Source organism: Micropterus salmoides, unplaced genomic scaffold (assembly GCF_014851395.1).
Source record: "Micropterus salmoides isolate LMB-PRFRI ecotype aquatic unplaced genomic scaffold, ASM1485139v1 Ms_hic_scaffold_2866, whole genome shotgun sequence".
In the NCBI taxonomy this organism is placed as follows: domain Eukaryota; kingdom Metazoa; phylum Chordata; class Actinopteri; order Centrarchiformes; family Centrarchidae; genus Micropterus; species Micropterus salmoides.
The window spans coordinates 1-12500 of record NW_024042113.1 but is presented as its reverse complement, the minus strand read 5'-3'; the positions used below and the strand labels follow the sequence as shown (position 1 = coordinate 12500).

The window sequence follows — 12500 nt, the reverse complement described above, 5'->3', positions numbered from 1 at the left end:
CACCATCTCAAGTATCCACTTCTTCATTGAGGACACAACCACTATCATACAGAGGGCCAAATGTCCCCTGAGATACACGGGGGGAAACAACAAGACACCACCCATTCAACATGACGATGTAGGACTGATATGGCACTCATTCCTCATCTCTGCATTCCAGCACAAGAGCCACGAAGACAACGCACACTTCTAGAGGGTGGGGAGTTTTGGGCACTGAGCTACACTTGGTCCCTACCCCTCTCTCCTTCCCCTTTTCTTACCCATTTTGAGACACAAGCGAATGACACACTGAAACAGGCCAAAGCTTGCATCTACAAATCCCCCACTGTCTACACCAGATGGAGACTGATACCAGAGAAGACACAGCATCCACCCAAACAGAGGGTAGTGACAGTACAACAGATGATGCATACTGATACTAACCAGTCGACCCAATTTTTTTTTTTTTTTCCCCCCCCAAAACGCCTCGGCCCTTCCTGTACTGTTTTGGGCTACGTTTCTCGTCACACTTGTTGACACGAAAACAAAAACACTCAAGCTACACACTCTCTCCGACACTTGCTGACGCTGTACCGACTGATCCAATAGACGACTCACACCTTCGAATCAAGCTGTAGCCAGTCACATTGGAGTCAACACAAGACAACTGATGAAGACACTGCTGACAACACCATCCAGCACACTGAGAGCCCAGTCAGGCCCATTTTTGATTTTACCCCTTATGTGTTTCCTTCCACATGGAATTCAGCTTTTCTCTCTCGCTCTTTCTCCCCATCTCTTCCATCTTTTCCTCCCTCTTTTCTTACTACATGCATCCCTGTTTAGCTATCCCTCTTTTTTTTTTTTTTGTGCCCTTTTTTTTTTTTTCTCTCTACTTTAATACTTTTAAAGTCTCTAGAACCTGTGTAACGCCTTCCATGTGATGCAGGTTTGGCAATTTGCGGCTAAGAGGAGCCAGCTTCCCAACAGAAATGTGCTCTATGGCAGCCTACCAGTGGGCACTAAGCGGACTATTACAAAAAGGATGGAAACGCCAGCCAAATGGTCAACCAACCCACCAATGGGCGTTTCAAAACCAGGAATCGATCCTGACGTGGAGACTTGTTTCCCTCCCCAAAAGAGGAAAAGGATAAGAGTATGGGATGAAATGAAATGAGTGGAGAGTGGTGGAACTACTGCAGCAAATATCCTCCTCCCTCTGTTTGTAAAGATTGCAGTAAGTGAAACATAACTGCACAGCACCACATGGCGCAAAAGCCCAGCACTCAACATCGCCACACAAGACTGACATAACCCGATGTGTTTTATTTTTATTTTTTTTCCTCATAAACGGGGTTAAACTTTCTCTTTCTGGAAGAGGGTGGTGGTTGTGGTTCTGTCGGAGCCTGCATATCTAATGTCACTCAAACCTACTGTGTGTCTGTTCGCCTGTATGTCCTCTTCGTTCCCTCTGTTGGCAGTTTATAGCCACTGGGAATGTCATTTATGTGTGGTTTCCTGGACTTGTGTGATAGTTTCTTGGGGAATTAAATTATGTTTTTAATCTGGAGAAAGGGTGTGAACTTAATATCAAATCATGTAGGATGTGCTTGACCCATGACCAATCCTGTTTTTGTTTTATTAAAAAACGTCATATACCTGGACAGCCAGGAGAGCTCTTCACGCACCAGCCACAGCGGCTGATGGGGTCCCAAAATTTCCATGCCGCTTTTGCTATTTTGGTTGCCAAATTGCTTGTAGAAGCTGCATGAGCCTGGTTGGTCACCTGCAGAGGTACCAAGCCATCCGCATTTCAATTTATTTAAGCCAATTTATGTCTGCATTTATCCTGAAACAGTCCGCTTTGTCATGAGTGATTTTTTTTACTGCACTCTCTTGACATTTAACTGGGATAACTTTACATTTGCCCAGGAAAATAATGTACGTTTTGATTAACCTGGCTTCCATTCTGATTGTGTATGATTATTGTGTACCTGTACAGATGGTGATGCAGATGGCAATGGGAGCAATGCAGGTGTGTGTGAGCGTACAAACTTTATTTTTAAATGTAGCCATTTGTGATCCTTACTAGATCATCAGCATCCCCCTCATGTTTGCCATTTCCCCCTGTTCTATCTTATGTACTGTGGGTTTCCCATTGTGGATGTTTCTAAATTAAAAGGGCTTGTTTCAGGCTTATTTACTACAACCTAAAACCAGTCTTGCCATCTGTTACTTTCATGTCCTCCCTCCCCCATTTCCTTCAGTTAATTTGAATACAGACCAAGGTTGATCACTGAGATCATTTTAGCTACTTGGTTTGTTTGATGTAGCCTGGAGTGTTACTGGGGGAGGGGGGGTGTATATGTGCTGGTATGGCACTTGCAGGCAAGATGAATCAATCTTGAAATGCATGCGTCTTTCTCGAGTACTGTTAAGGTAACTTTATCAAGCACTGGACAAATTATTCATCTAGTTAATGGTGTGAAATTGGAGGCAGATTTTGGCATCAAAATGTCAGTTTACCATGATATCATATCTTAAATGCGCAGCCGTCACGATGTCTTGTAAAGATTGCAGCCAGTTTTGTTTCCTGTCTGTCATATTTACCAGTTACCTTTTTTTTTTTTTTTTCCCTTCTACCTTTCTCTTCTTCTTTTGTCTTCCTGTTTTCATAGATGATGTAAATGCCAACCCCAACAAGCGCCAGAGACAGCCTGCTCTGCTGGGCGACCACCCTCCAGAGTACGGTAAGGCTCTCACGCCACTGGGGAACCAGAAAACACACTCAAACATACTTGTACAAAATACAAAATACTGTGCTCCTGTGTACTCTGAAAACGTCTGGAGTATAAAAAAGTAAATGGGTCCTCCCCACAGTGGCAGCTAACAGTGCTGTGTCATATAGGGACCAAATATCTTTCTCCAGCAGTGAAGTTTTCTAGATAAATTGTTCTTTGAATGGACCTCGCCTTACTTGATGAGTGTCTCACTCGCTGGTCTCTGCCTCGTTCTTCAGGAGGTGGTTACCACGGCTATGACGAGAGCTACGGGTCCCCACCATATGAGGGTCGTCGTATGGGTCCACCAATGAGAGGGCGTGGAGGAAGAAGCTACGGGCCAGGCTACGGACCTCCTCCCCCTCCTCCTGGCGAGTACGGTGGCCATGCGGAGTCTCCAGTTGTCATGGTGTACGGATTGGACCCCGTCAAGATGAACGCCGACCGTGTCTTCAATATCTTTTGTCTCTATGGGAATGTAGAGCGGGTCAGTGTCTGACAGTAGATGTGTATTATTGCTGTGAAGGGGATGGAGATGCTGTCTGCACAATCTAATTTGCTGACTCCCCAAGGTTTTATTATTTTTAATAATTAAAGTTTTTGAAAAGGCAAACATCCGTGTGAAAGACGGGCTGTGTAAGCAGATAAATGACGGCCTTGCCTACAATCACAGGATACAAAATAACACCCGTATCATTTTACTTTGTGCAGAGAAAATGCACAATTTAGCCCCTAAAGGTCGTGTAATATGCAGAAAATGTATACAAGTGTAAACATTGTGCAGAATATGCACGAGAAAGAAGCAAATCAACAGTCTGAAGTTGAAAGGATGTCTAAATGTAAAAGACTAAAACAAAGGATTATGAACTGAAAACAACTCTTAACAGTTGGCTTTTTAAAACGGTGTTTAAAAAGTGGATCTGTTTTGTCATGTGACATAGTTGGGGCTTCATTTGCTGCATTTTGGAAGTAAATATTTACTTGGCGTGTATCGATAAACACAATTTGTGTACAAGTGAATGTTCTATGTCTCTTACGGGGCAGGTTGCAATAAAACTGGTCTATGCATTCCACAGGTGAAGTTCATGAAGAGTAAGCCTGGGGCGGCCATGGTGGAAATGGGAGACTGCTACGCAGTGGACCGCGCCATCACTCACCTCAACAACAACTTTCTCTTTGCACAGAGAATGAATGTGTGGTGAGTTAAACCTGTCCACTTCTAGAAATTAAAGTAGGAAGCTTCAAGAGTATTGGATCTACTGAAACCTTGTGCCAATGAGACAAGTTAGTGCTATTCTAGTGATGTGGATGTGCAGCAAGAACTAAATTGGCAAGGCTCTGCACACCCATGAACATCTCCTAACCCTTTGTAGGGCATCAGAAATTTAAGAAATGTGTGGGGTTATTTTTTATATTTATTAATATTTTTAAACGTATAACCATTCCTCCCTGCAGCGTGTCAAAGCAGCAAGCCATCGTACCTGGTCAGTGCTATGAGCTGGAAGATGGTACGAGCAGTTTCAAGGACTTCCACGGCTCTAGGAACAACCGGTTCACGTCGCCAGAACAAGCGGCCAAAAACCGCATCCAGCACCCGAGCAACGTGTTGCACTTCTTCAACGCCCAGCCAGACGTCACGCCAGAGATTTTCTCTCAGGTCTGTAGAAAGAGGGACGTGGGTGTGTGTTTGGAGGAGAGTATTTTAACGTATTGCTGCTAATTGCATTAGAATGTGTTTGTGACCAATTAAAGTATTTATAAATGTACAAAAAATAACTATTGTAAGCTTTTGATGTTGAGAATACAAGCATTGAGAGTGCTATTGCAGTCCCTAATAATAATGTTTTCTTTTACAGATTTGTGATGAGATTGGTGTTAAGAGTCCCGTCAACGTCAAAATGTTCACAGGAAAGAGTAAGCTGATTTGATTCTGCTTATTGATATATATTTGTTATAATTATAGTTAACATCAAACATGGCTGCTGTTACATCTGGAATCTCTCAAATAGAAAGAAAAGCAACAAATGCACTTTTCAGAAGTGCCATGGCAACCCAAATCAAGAAATGTAACGTAGTGGTCAAACTCGAGATGGACAAACCAATTTTGTAATTTTGACCTCTAACCACCAGGTGGTGCAGCTCCCAGTGACCGCAGTGCTTCAGGTCTGCTAGAGTGGGAGTCCATCAACGATGCCATGGAGGCCCTGGCCATGATGAACCACTATCAGATGAAAAACGCAGGTATGTGTAAGACACTGCTCCCATGAGCCTCTTGTGGTGGTGATCAGGAATTCAGACTGTTTCAGGTACCTTGAAACTGAGTCTCTGATTTGAGTAACACACTCATACTTTGAAGGTTAAGGACATTATAGATCATACTACTCGGGAATGTTGTTACAGCGACGGTTATCCTCCACCTCGAAGATGACAAACTGCGTCCATGTTACTGTGTCTTCACACGTATTTGATTGGCCACTGCAGCGCCTTGTAAAATTTAAGTGTTGTTGAAAGCTGAGCCGGGTTCCGAAGTTTTGCCTGGGCCCTTTACATTGACCTAATTCAAAAGAATGATCGCTGCTGTCTCTGATACCGTCTTAACAGCCAGAAAGCCATTTATGTTTTCTTAGACCCAGACCGCAAGACCTGTGATTGGTCGCTTGGTAGCATCACATTTCCGGCTCTCCTTCTGGTTCAGGGGTCGCACATGCCATCTTCTCAGACGCCTTCCTGTTTCTAAGTTTTAGTCATTTCAAATAACTACAACATAACTGCATACAGTTAAATGGGACTATTGTAATTGAGTTGGAAGCCATGTTGCGTTAACTACATGTTCACTTTTTTATTGTAAGCATTCGTCTTTACTTGCATAAATAAACCCCAAAACAAGTGGAATTTAAAAAGCGACGTAAACATTATTATTATTATCATAATTATTTGGGTCATGTTTATCTTTGCCTGATTTCGCTCTCTTCTCTGTCTCTCTAGCCGGTCCTTACCCTTACACCCTCAAACTGTGCTTCTCCACCGTTCAGCACGCCAACTGAGCGCACCCTTGTAGCCAGGAAGATGACGACTGGTCCACCATTCCCATGTTCACTGGTACTTTGACCATGACTTGCTTGCAACACACCTGGGGAAAATTTGATTTTTCAAATACAGTGAATACCTTTCTATAATATAATTAATCCCTGAAGTTAAACTCCTCATATTTGGTATTTAAAGCAGATTTAACAAATGCGAACAGGCATTTAACATTTTTGATATTTATGCCCCATCAGTACCCGTGTGTGTTCGATATTAAGTTGTCCTTTTTACTTTTTGTATTATGCTTATACAGTAACCTGACGTGTGAGAAGGCATATTTGGGTGAATTGGTTTTAAGCTCCGGTGGCTCAGTGGCAGTGGACAACATGGTTTTGTAAAAGATTTGTCTTTTGGAACTTTTATTATAGCTCACTTGTTTTTGTTGTTTTTGTTTTTTTCTCTTTTTGTGTTGTTTTAATTGCTACCTATTCAGTTCTGCGTCTCCGTATCTGAAATGCAGATGGAGAATTGTTTTGTTCTAAGAAAATAAAAAATAATCAATTTAAAGTTGAGTTGTCCTGAATTCATTATTTTGTGTTTCTGTTTTGGAGAGATCCTGGAACACATCAACTACACACATTGTGCTTTCTTTCTCAAGTTTAATTGCAGAGACATTTGAAAGTTCACTTGATGATGAAGATCATGCCGCCCCTCTCTTTCTCTCTCCCCGTCAAATAATTTATCAAATGAAGCAGAAATGCCACACAAACTTTTTTTTAAAGTTGATCCATTGAATTCATCTTGCGGAGATGTTTGCAACATGTTATTTCAGAGGTGAGCACGGAGAGTCTCTCACAACCAGAAGTAGGATATTTGGAAGGAGTTGGCACAATGAGAGTCTAGTCTCCAAGTGTTAAAGCATTTAACAAAAACAATACAGGAACTGAGTCCTAGGTGTGAGATTTGTACGTACAGTCTGGTGACAAACTACACAGCTCTCTCTTCCTGTGACTAACGGCCAAAATAGTTTGGGTAACTGAAAATGAGGTGCACACATGTGGGCAGTGTCTTTTCCTTTATTTTGATATGTCAGGGGAAAGCAGGCTGAGAAACAAACGTGGATTTTCATTTTTGCCGAAGAAGCTAGCCGGATAATCATACTGAATTTCAATTTAAATGCAGTGAAGCTAAACAAAACAATCAAATAAAGCAATTTACAGGAATCTGACAGGAAAACAAATGTTTTCGTATTTTATTTCTCAGCCGCTTAAATAACAGAGGACAGAACTTAAAGCTAATGTATTGTAAGTGGTGGCTAAGAGAATTGGCTTTTAGCATGTTCACTGCTGATCAAAATCATTCTCATCTGTGTTCTTGATTAGCATTGTTGGGAAGACAAGAAAATATTCAAATGTAATGAACATTTTCTACTGTAATTTAATTATCCTTTTTTTTCAAATAACTTACAGGTTACAGATGCATTTATTTTGTAACTAAATAACATGCAAATGTGACTCAGAATTAAAACCTTATATGATGGCCAAATTCTTTCATCATATTAATCATTTTTTTTGCACGTAACCTCTGAAGCTCTTTTAGGTGTTTACCAACATAAAGTAGTTAAAATGAGCGTCACTTACACCGTACTGTATCGGAAATAATGTTCTTTGCATACAATTATAAATTAATGTCATTGAATAGAAGGAGTCCGTTTAAACTTCTGTTACATTTCTGGACTGCTGCACAAACACAAGGTTGTAATGCAAACCTTGCAGTACTGTTCAGTTGTTACAGTCATTACTCTGAGTTACCAGTCTAATAATATAACATTGTCATTGAACACAGAGTGGGGGGTGCACCGGTCCTGGAGATACTGCAATACCAGGTCGATGCGTGGAGTGGACGGAGCAAGCCCCTATTCCATCTCCCTGCTCCAAAAATCAATTTAATATATGGTCCCCGGGTAGGAGACGTATCAGATATTAAACTGATAAGAACAGATTTGATGTTTTTTTTTTTTTTGAGAAAAAGTTATTGACACTCAATTCAAACATGATTCATAACATGTCAATTCCAAGTTACCCTTTTAAAATACAACACGTCAATAAATAGATAAATGTTCTCTGTAAAACAACATTTAAAAAAAAGTGTTTAAAATGCATTACAGATAACGTCATAAATTAAAGGTATAAAATGGTTTTCAGCTTGTCCATGTCAGTGAGTGTCTCTGTTAAAATGTCTTCAAAGCGGAGTGCATTTGTTAAAATAAAACTCACAAAAAATAAATGGATAATAAAAGCTCTTCTCCAAGTCCACTGTTGTGCAGGAGTGTAGTGAGTCCCTATCAAAGGGGAACTCATTCAGCTCCCCCAAACAGATTTGGTCTCTCGGATCTTGTCCAGGCGCTCAGAGAGACCCTCACCCTGTAGCTCCTTCCCACCAACCTCACCCGGAGGGTCAGGCCGCCGCTGCCTTGAACTTTCCTTGTGTGGCTCCGGCTCCTCCGTCCGAATGGGCACAGAGGCGATTCTTCTTTGTGGCTGTGTCCTAGGCCCGCCGCCTGCAGCTCTGGCCGTTTGGACCGTTGCTGCGGCCATCCGGATCACAGCCACGGGGGGATCTGCATGTGCTTTCTTGCCAGCAAGTTTCTGGAGGTCCATATGGCGTCTTTGATGGCGGCTAGGGTGAGCCACTGTTTGGCAAATGTACGTGCTGGTATCTGATTTCCTTGGCTCACCCCGTACAGCACCAGCTGTGGTGTGAGGACCTCCCTTGCTGGCAAGTACGGGAATTGCAAGGAGCCGGCCGTTGCCCACTGTTCTACGGCAGCGCTGCACTCCCAGAGCAGATGCCTTACCGACTCAGGCGCGCCACAACCTGGTCGGGGGCAAGTTGAGTGCGCCGACATGCCCCGGGAGTGCATTACGGACCTGACTGGGAGGATCTCATGAGCCACCATCCATGACAGGTCCCGGAGTCTGTTTGGAAGTGCTGGATGGTTCACGTTGCGCCAACTGTCGAGGACTCGCCGAATGCAAGCCCACGCACTGGACTCACTGGTTCCCGCTGCACAACAGAAATGAGAGAGCGTGAGTGGTTAAAACCTGCAACTCCTCCTGCTCAAGGTTAAATGCCTTAAAAATGACTGGATAAAAGCATAGGCTGGTGGCAGGTTAAAAGACACTGGTACTTTGAGACTTGTGGGTAAGATCTTAAGTTTTCTGAGGTAGGACCCCATCCAGAACCGTGTCATTGCTGCGGTCTTGGGGTTTCTGGATGGGGCTGTGGCGGTTGCGATGTGTAGTGCTGTGTATCTGCTTCCTAGGAACAAGTGCAGGTCTGGCATCCTTTTCCTCCTTTCTCCTTTGGCTTCTTCATCACGCTTCGTCTCAGTCTTTCCCACTTGGAGCCCCACAAAAAATAAAAGATGGCTCGTTCCAGGTCTAAGATCACTCTCCTAGGCGGGATAAAAACAGAACTGATGAGTAAAAGCACAGGTAAAATCACTGCTTTGATGATTAAAACCTTTCCTTCTAAAGTCAGTCCTCTAAGTGTCCAGTACCCTAGTCTCTGCCTGACTTTCCCTACTATGTCTGCCCAATTTGTTTTCCCCTCCCCCTCCCTATCAAACCTGATCCCAAGTATTTTTTGGTCAGTCTGGGTCACAGTCAGGGGGAGTCCTGTCGTCTCAGTCGCTGTCCACGGTCCATAAAAATGGGCTTGGGTCTTGCTTCTGTTCAGCTTTGACCCAGAGGCCTGTCCGAACCAGTCAGTCAAGTCCAGCGTCCTGTTGACAGATAAAAGGTCAGTGCATAAAATGTTGATGTCGTCCATATATAAAATACATTTTGTCTCGAGTCCCCGCTCCCTGGGACTCCTACCCCATGGATTCGTTGGTCCCTTCTCAAGGTCTGTGCCAGTGGTTCTATACAGATAACGTAGAGGAGGGCAGATAACGGACAACCCTGACGGACACCGCAGTTTATATCCACTGCTCTTGTCAGATGCCCGTAACAATGAATTTGCTGTTGATCTCCCGGTACAGCAGTCCCACCCAGGCTATAAACCTTCTCGGGAACCCCATTTTTTGCAGTACCTGGAAAAGGTACTGGTGCGAGACCCGATCAAAGGCTTTCTTAAAATCTAAATTCAGGACTACTAGCCGAATGTTTCTGTCTCTCGCGTAACAGATGGTATCTCGGATCAGTACGAGGCTGTCGGTGATCTTCCTCCCCGGGACGGCACAGGCTTGATCCGGGTGAATCAGATCTTCTAAAAACAAGGACATGCGTGAGGCTAATAGTTTACTAAAAAGTTTACAGTCAAAATTTAAGAGTGTGATAGGTCTCCAATTTTTCAAGTGTCTTGTCTTTGTCTTTGTGAAGGAGAGTCACTATCCCTACTCTAAAGCTGTCAGGAAGTCGGTCCATTTGTTCAAAATCCATAAAAACAGCAAGCAAGTCTGGTGCTAAAATGTCCCAAAATGTCAGATAAAATTCCAAGGGAAGCCCGTCTTCTCCCGGCGACTTCCCTATCTTAAAAGATTTGATGCATTTGTTTAATTCAGGTATCGTAAAATCTTGGGTTAAAAGCACGTTGTCGTTTGTTGCTTGGTCAATGGATTTTAAAACTTCGTTCATGGTGTCCCCGTTAACAGTTTTTTCTGCGTACAGTTCATGGTAAAAATGTTCGACAGTTTCTTTGATTTCCTCTGTTGTGTCAGCTGTGCACCGTTTTCTTTTTTAAGTCTCAACATGGCCCCCCCTTTATTTACGATTTTCTTAAAAAAATATCTTGTGCACTTCTCTCCTTCCTCTATTTCCCTTTCCTTGCTTCTTAAAATCACACCTTTGCTATTAATTTCTGCTAAAACCGACATCTCTGTTTTAATTTGTTTTTATCTCTTCATTAAAATCCATTCCATGTTGGATTAGTTTAAAATACCTCTGAAGCCGTTTCTGCAGTCCCAACACGCGTCTGTTGTCCCTCTTTTGCGTGTTGCGAATTGCGTGATCAGAAAAGAAAACAGGTTCCAATCTAGCATCGGTTGGTGGGCAATCACGTGATAAAATGTAGTCTATGCGAGAGGCTCGGGTGCCATCACTACTGAACCAGGTGAAGCCCTCCTCTCTGGGATGCATGGTTTTAAAACAGTCCACAAGTCTAAAATCAGGCATATGCTTTGAAGTAAAACTGAAGTCTTGTCCACTTTAAAATCGTCCCCTATTCTTCTCCTATCGTTCCTGCTTGAAATACAATTAAAATCCCCCCCTACAACTAAAGGTGCCCTGCCTAGCATGTGGGGCTGCAAGTCTTCTAAAAGGTCATACCTGTCGTCTTGTCATTAAAGCCATAAATATTTAAGACGTTAAAATCCTTCCCCATAAAAGTCAAGTGTGTTAAAAGTGCCGACCATCTCTCACCACAGTGCTGCCCTTCACCAAGATAGAGGGTTTTTTATTAAAATGGCCATCCATCATTTTGTTTTCATTTGAGCCGCTCCATATCGACGTTTGTGGCCATAACTCCTCCCATTCTCTGTAGTGTTTTAAAAATGGTAGGCCGCATTCCTGTATTAAAAACAGTCAGACTTAAAAGAGTTAAGAAAGGATAAAACAATCTGGGCTCTAACTCTCGACTTGATAGTTGGAAGGTGAGTGTCATGAGTATGGTTAAAATTTGCAGGTATGACATCTTAAAAGACTAAAAAAAAGGGGGGATTTCAAATGTTTAAAGCAGTTATGGATTTCTTGTGAATGGAGCTCTCCTTCATTCTCATGGGTGAGAGATGACGGGGGGTTGAGCTCCATTTCCCTTTCGGACTCTAGGAGTTGGCCTCTGACGCAGGGTTGCATTGAGCTTTGAGTCCTTAGGGGTTGATTGCAGAGCTATAGTTAAAAAAGAGACTTCATTAGGCGAATTGGAGGGGAAGACTCTGGGCTCCTCCACAGGAACTGTCTGAGTAGCTCTCAGCTCTTCCCCTCTTTTCCGAGGCTCCAGGAGACTCAGAAGACAATTCTGAAATTAGTCTCTTGGCCGGCTGAGCATTGGGGAGGGGACATCCTCGCTATCACTCTGTGACTGGCCAAATTTTTGTTCTGAGCCAGTCACTGAGCTAGCTCCGCCTTCTGCCTGCACTGCCACTGCTTCTTCCCTGTTCTCCACTTGTGGGGCAGCTGCAGGCCCCTCCCCTTCTCCCGCCTCTACTGGTCCTTCTCCTCCAATCACAGGATTTGGCGGGAGATTTGAATTCTCCAGCCCAGCCTCTTCAATTAGCTCTCTAACTGCTTCGTCTTGTCCGCCATTTTGTGTCTTTTCCTTTGGCTTTGCTGCCTTTAATTTGTTGGCAAATGACTTAGGGCGATCTCTGAAGAGGTGGTTTGTTTCTCCACAAAGATTGCACTTTCTGCCATTGGTGCATTCCTCGAAAGTATGCCCAATTTCTCTACATTTACCACAAATGATCTGCTGGCACGCTTCTGCCAGGTGCCCATTCTCACCACACTTGCGGCAGAGTTTGGGCTGGCCCTGGTAATGAATGAGCCCCTGTTGTTTCCCAGAACTATCATGGATGGCAGATGTTTCAGGCCTGGAGCCTTGAGGGTTCCTGTTTACACTAATGTTTGATGTTAAATGCTTTTTCACTATTGGCATAGTGTAGGGCTGGACAATAAAACAATAATGATAACTGTCGCAATAATTTTTCCGCAATAACAA

General features: G+C 43.3%; 1 protein-coding gene and 1 non-coding gene across 3 annotated transcripts in view; one reads left to right on the top strand and one right to left on the bottom strand.

The window, feature by feature from the left end:
• LOC119882053 (heterogeneous nuclear ribonucleoprotein L-like) overlaps positions 1 to 6350 on the top strand; it is a 13684-nt gene extending 7334 nt beyond the window's left edge. The window contains exons 7-14 of one of the 2 annotated variants that reach the window (XM_038692070.1): positions 1982 to 2014; positions 2658 to 2729; positions 2999 to 3246; positions 3836 to 3957; positions 4215 to 4416; positions 4616 to 4673; positions 4890 to 5000; positions 5745 to 6350. In XM_038692070.1, coding sequence (XP_038547998.1) covers positions 1982 to 2014; positions 2658 to 2729; positions 2999 to 3246; positions 3836 to 3957; positions 4215 to 4416; positions 4616 to 4673; positions 4890 to 5000; positions 5745 to 5803 — 905 coding nt within the window. In that variant the 3' untranslated portion in view covers positions 5804 to 6350. The remainder of the gene's footprint in view (positions 1 to 1981; positions 2015 to 2657; positions 2730 to 2998; positions 3247 to 3835; positions 3958 to 4214; positions 4417 to 4615; positions 4674 to 4889; positions 5001 to 5744) is intronic. The other variant, XM_038692071.1, reaches the window with a different exon arrangement.
• Positions 6351 to 7631: 1281 nt separating this feature from the next.
• On the bottom strand, positions 7632 to 7818 carry LOC119882054. Its single transcript, XR_005440449.1, has one exon. It is a non-coding gene; the product is annotated as a U2 spliceosomal RNA (small nuclear RNA).
• Between the last annotated feature and the right edge of the window lie 4682 nt (positions 7819 to 12500).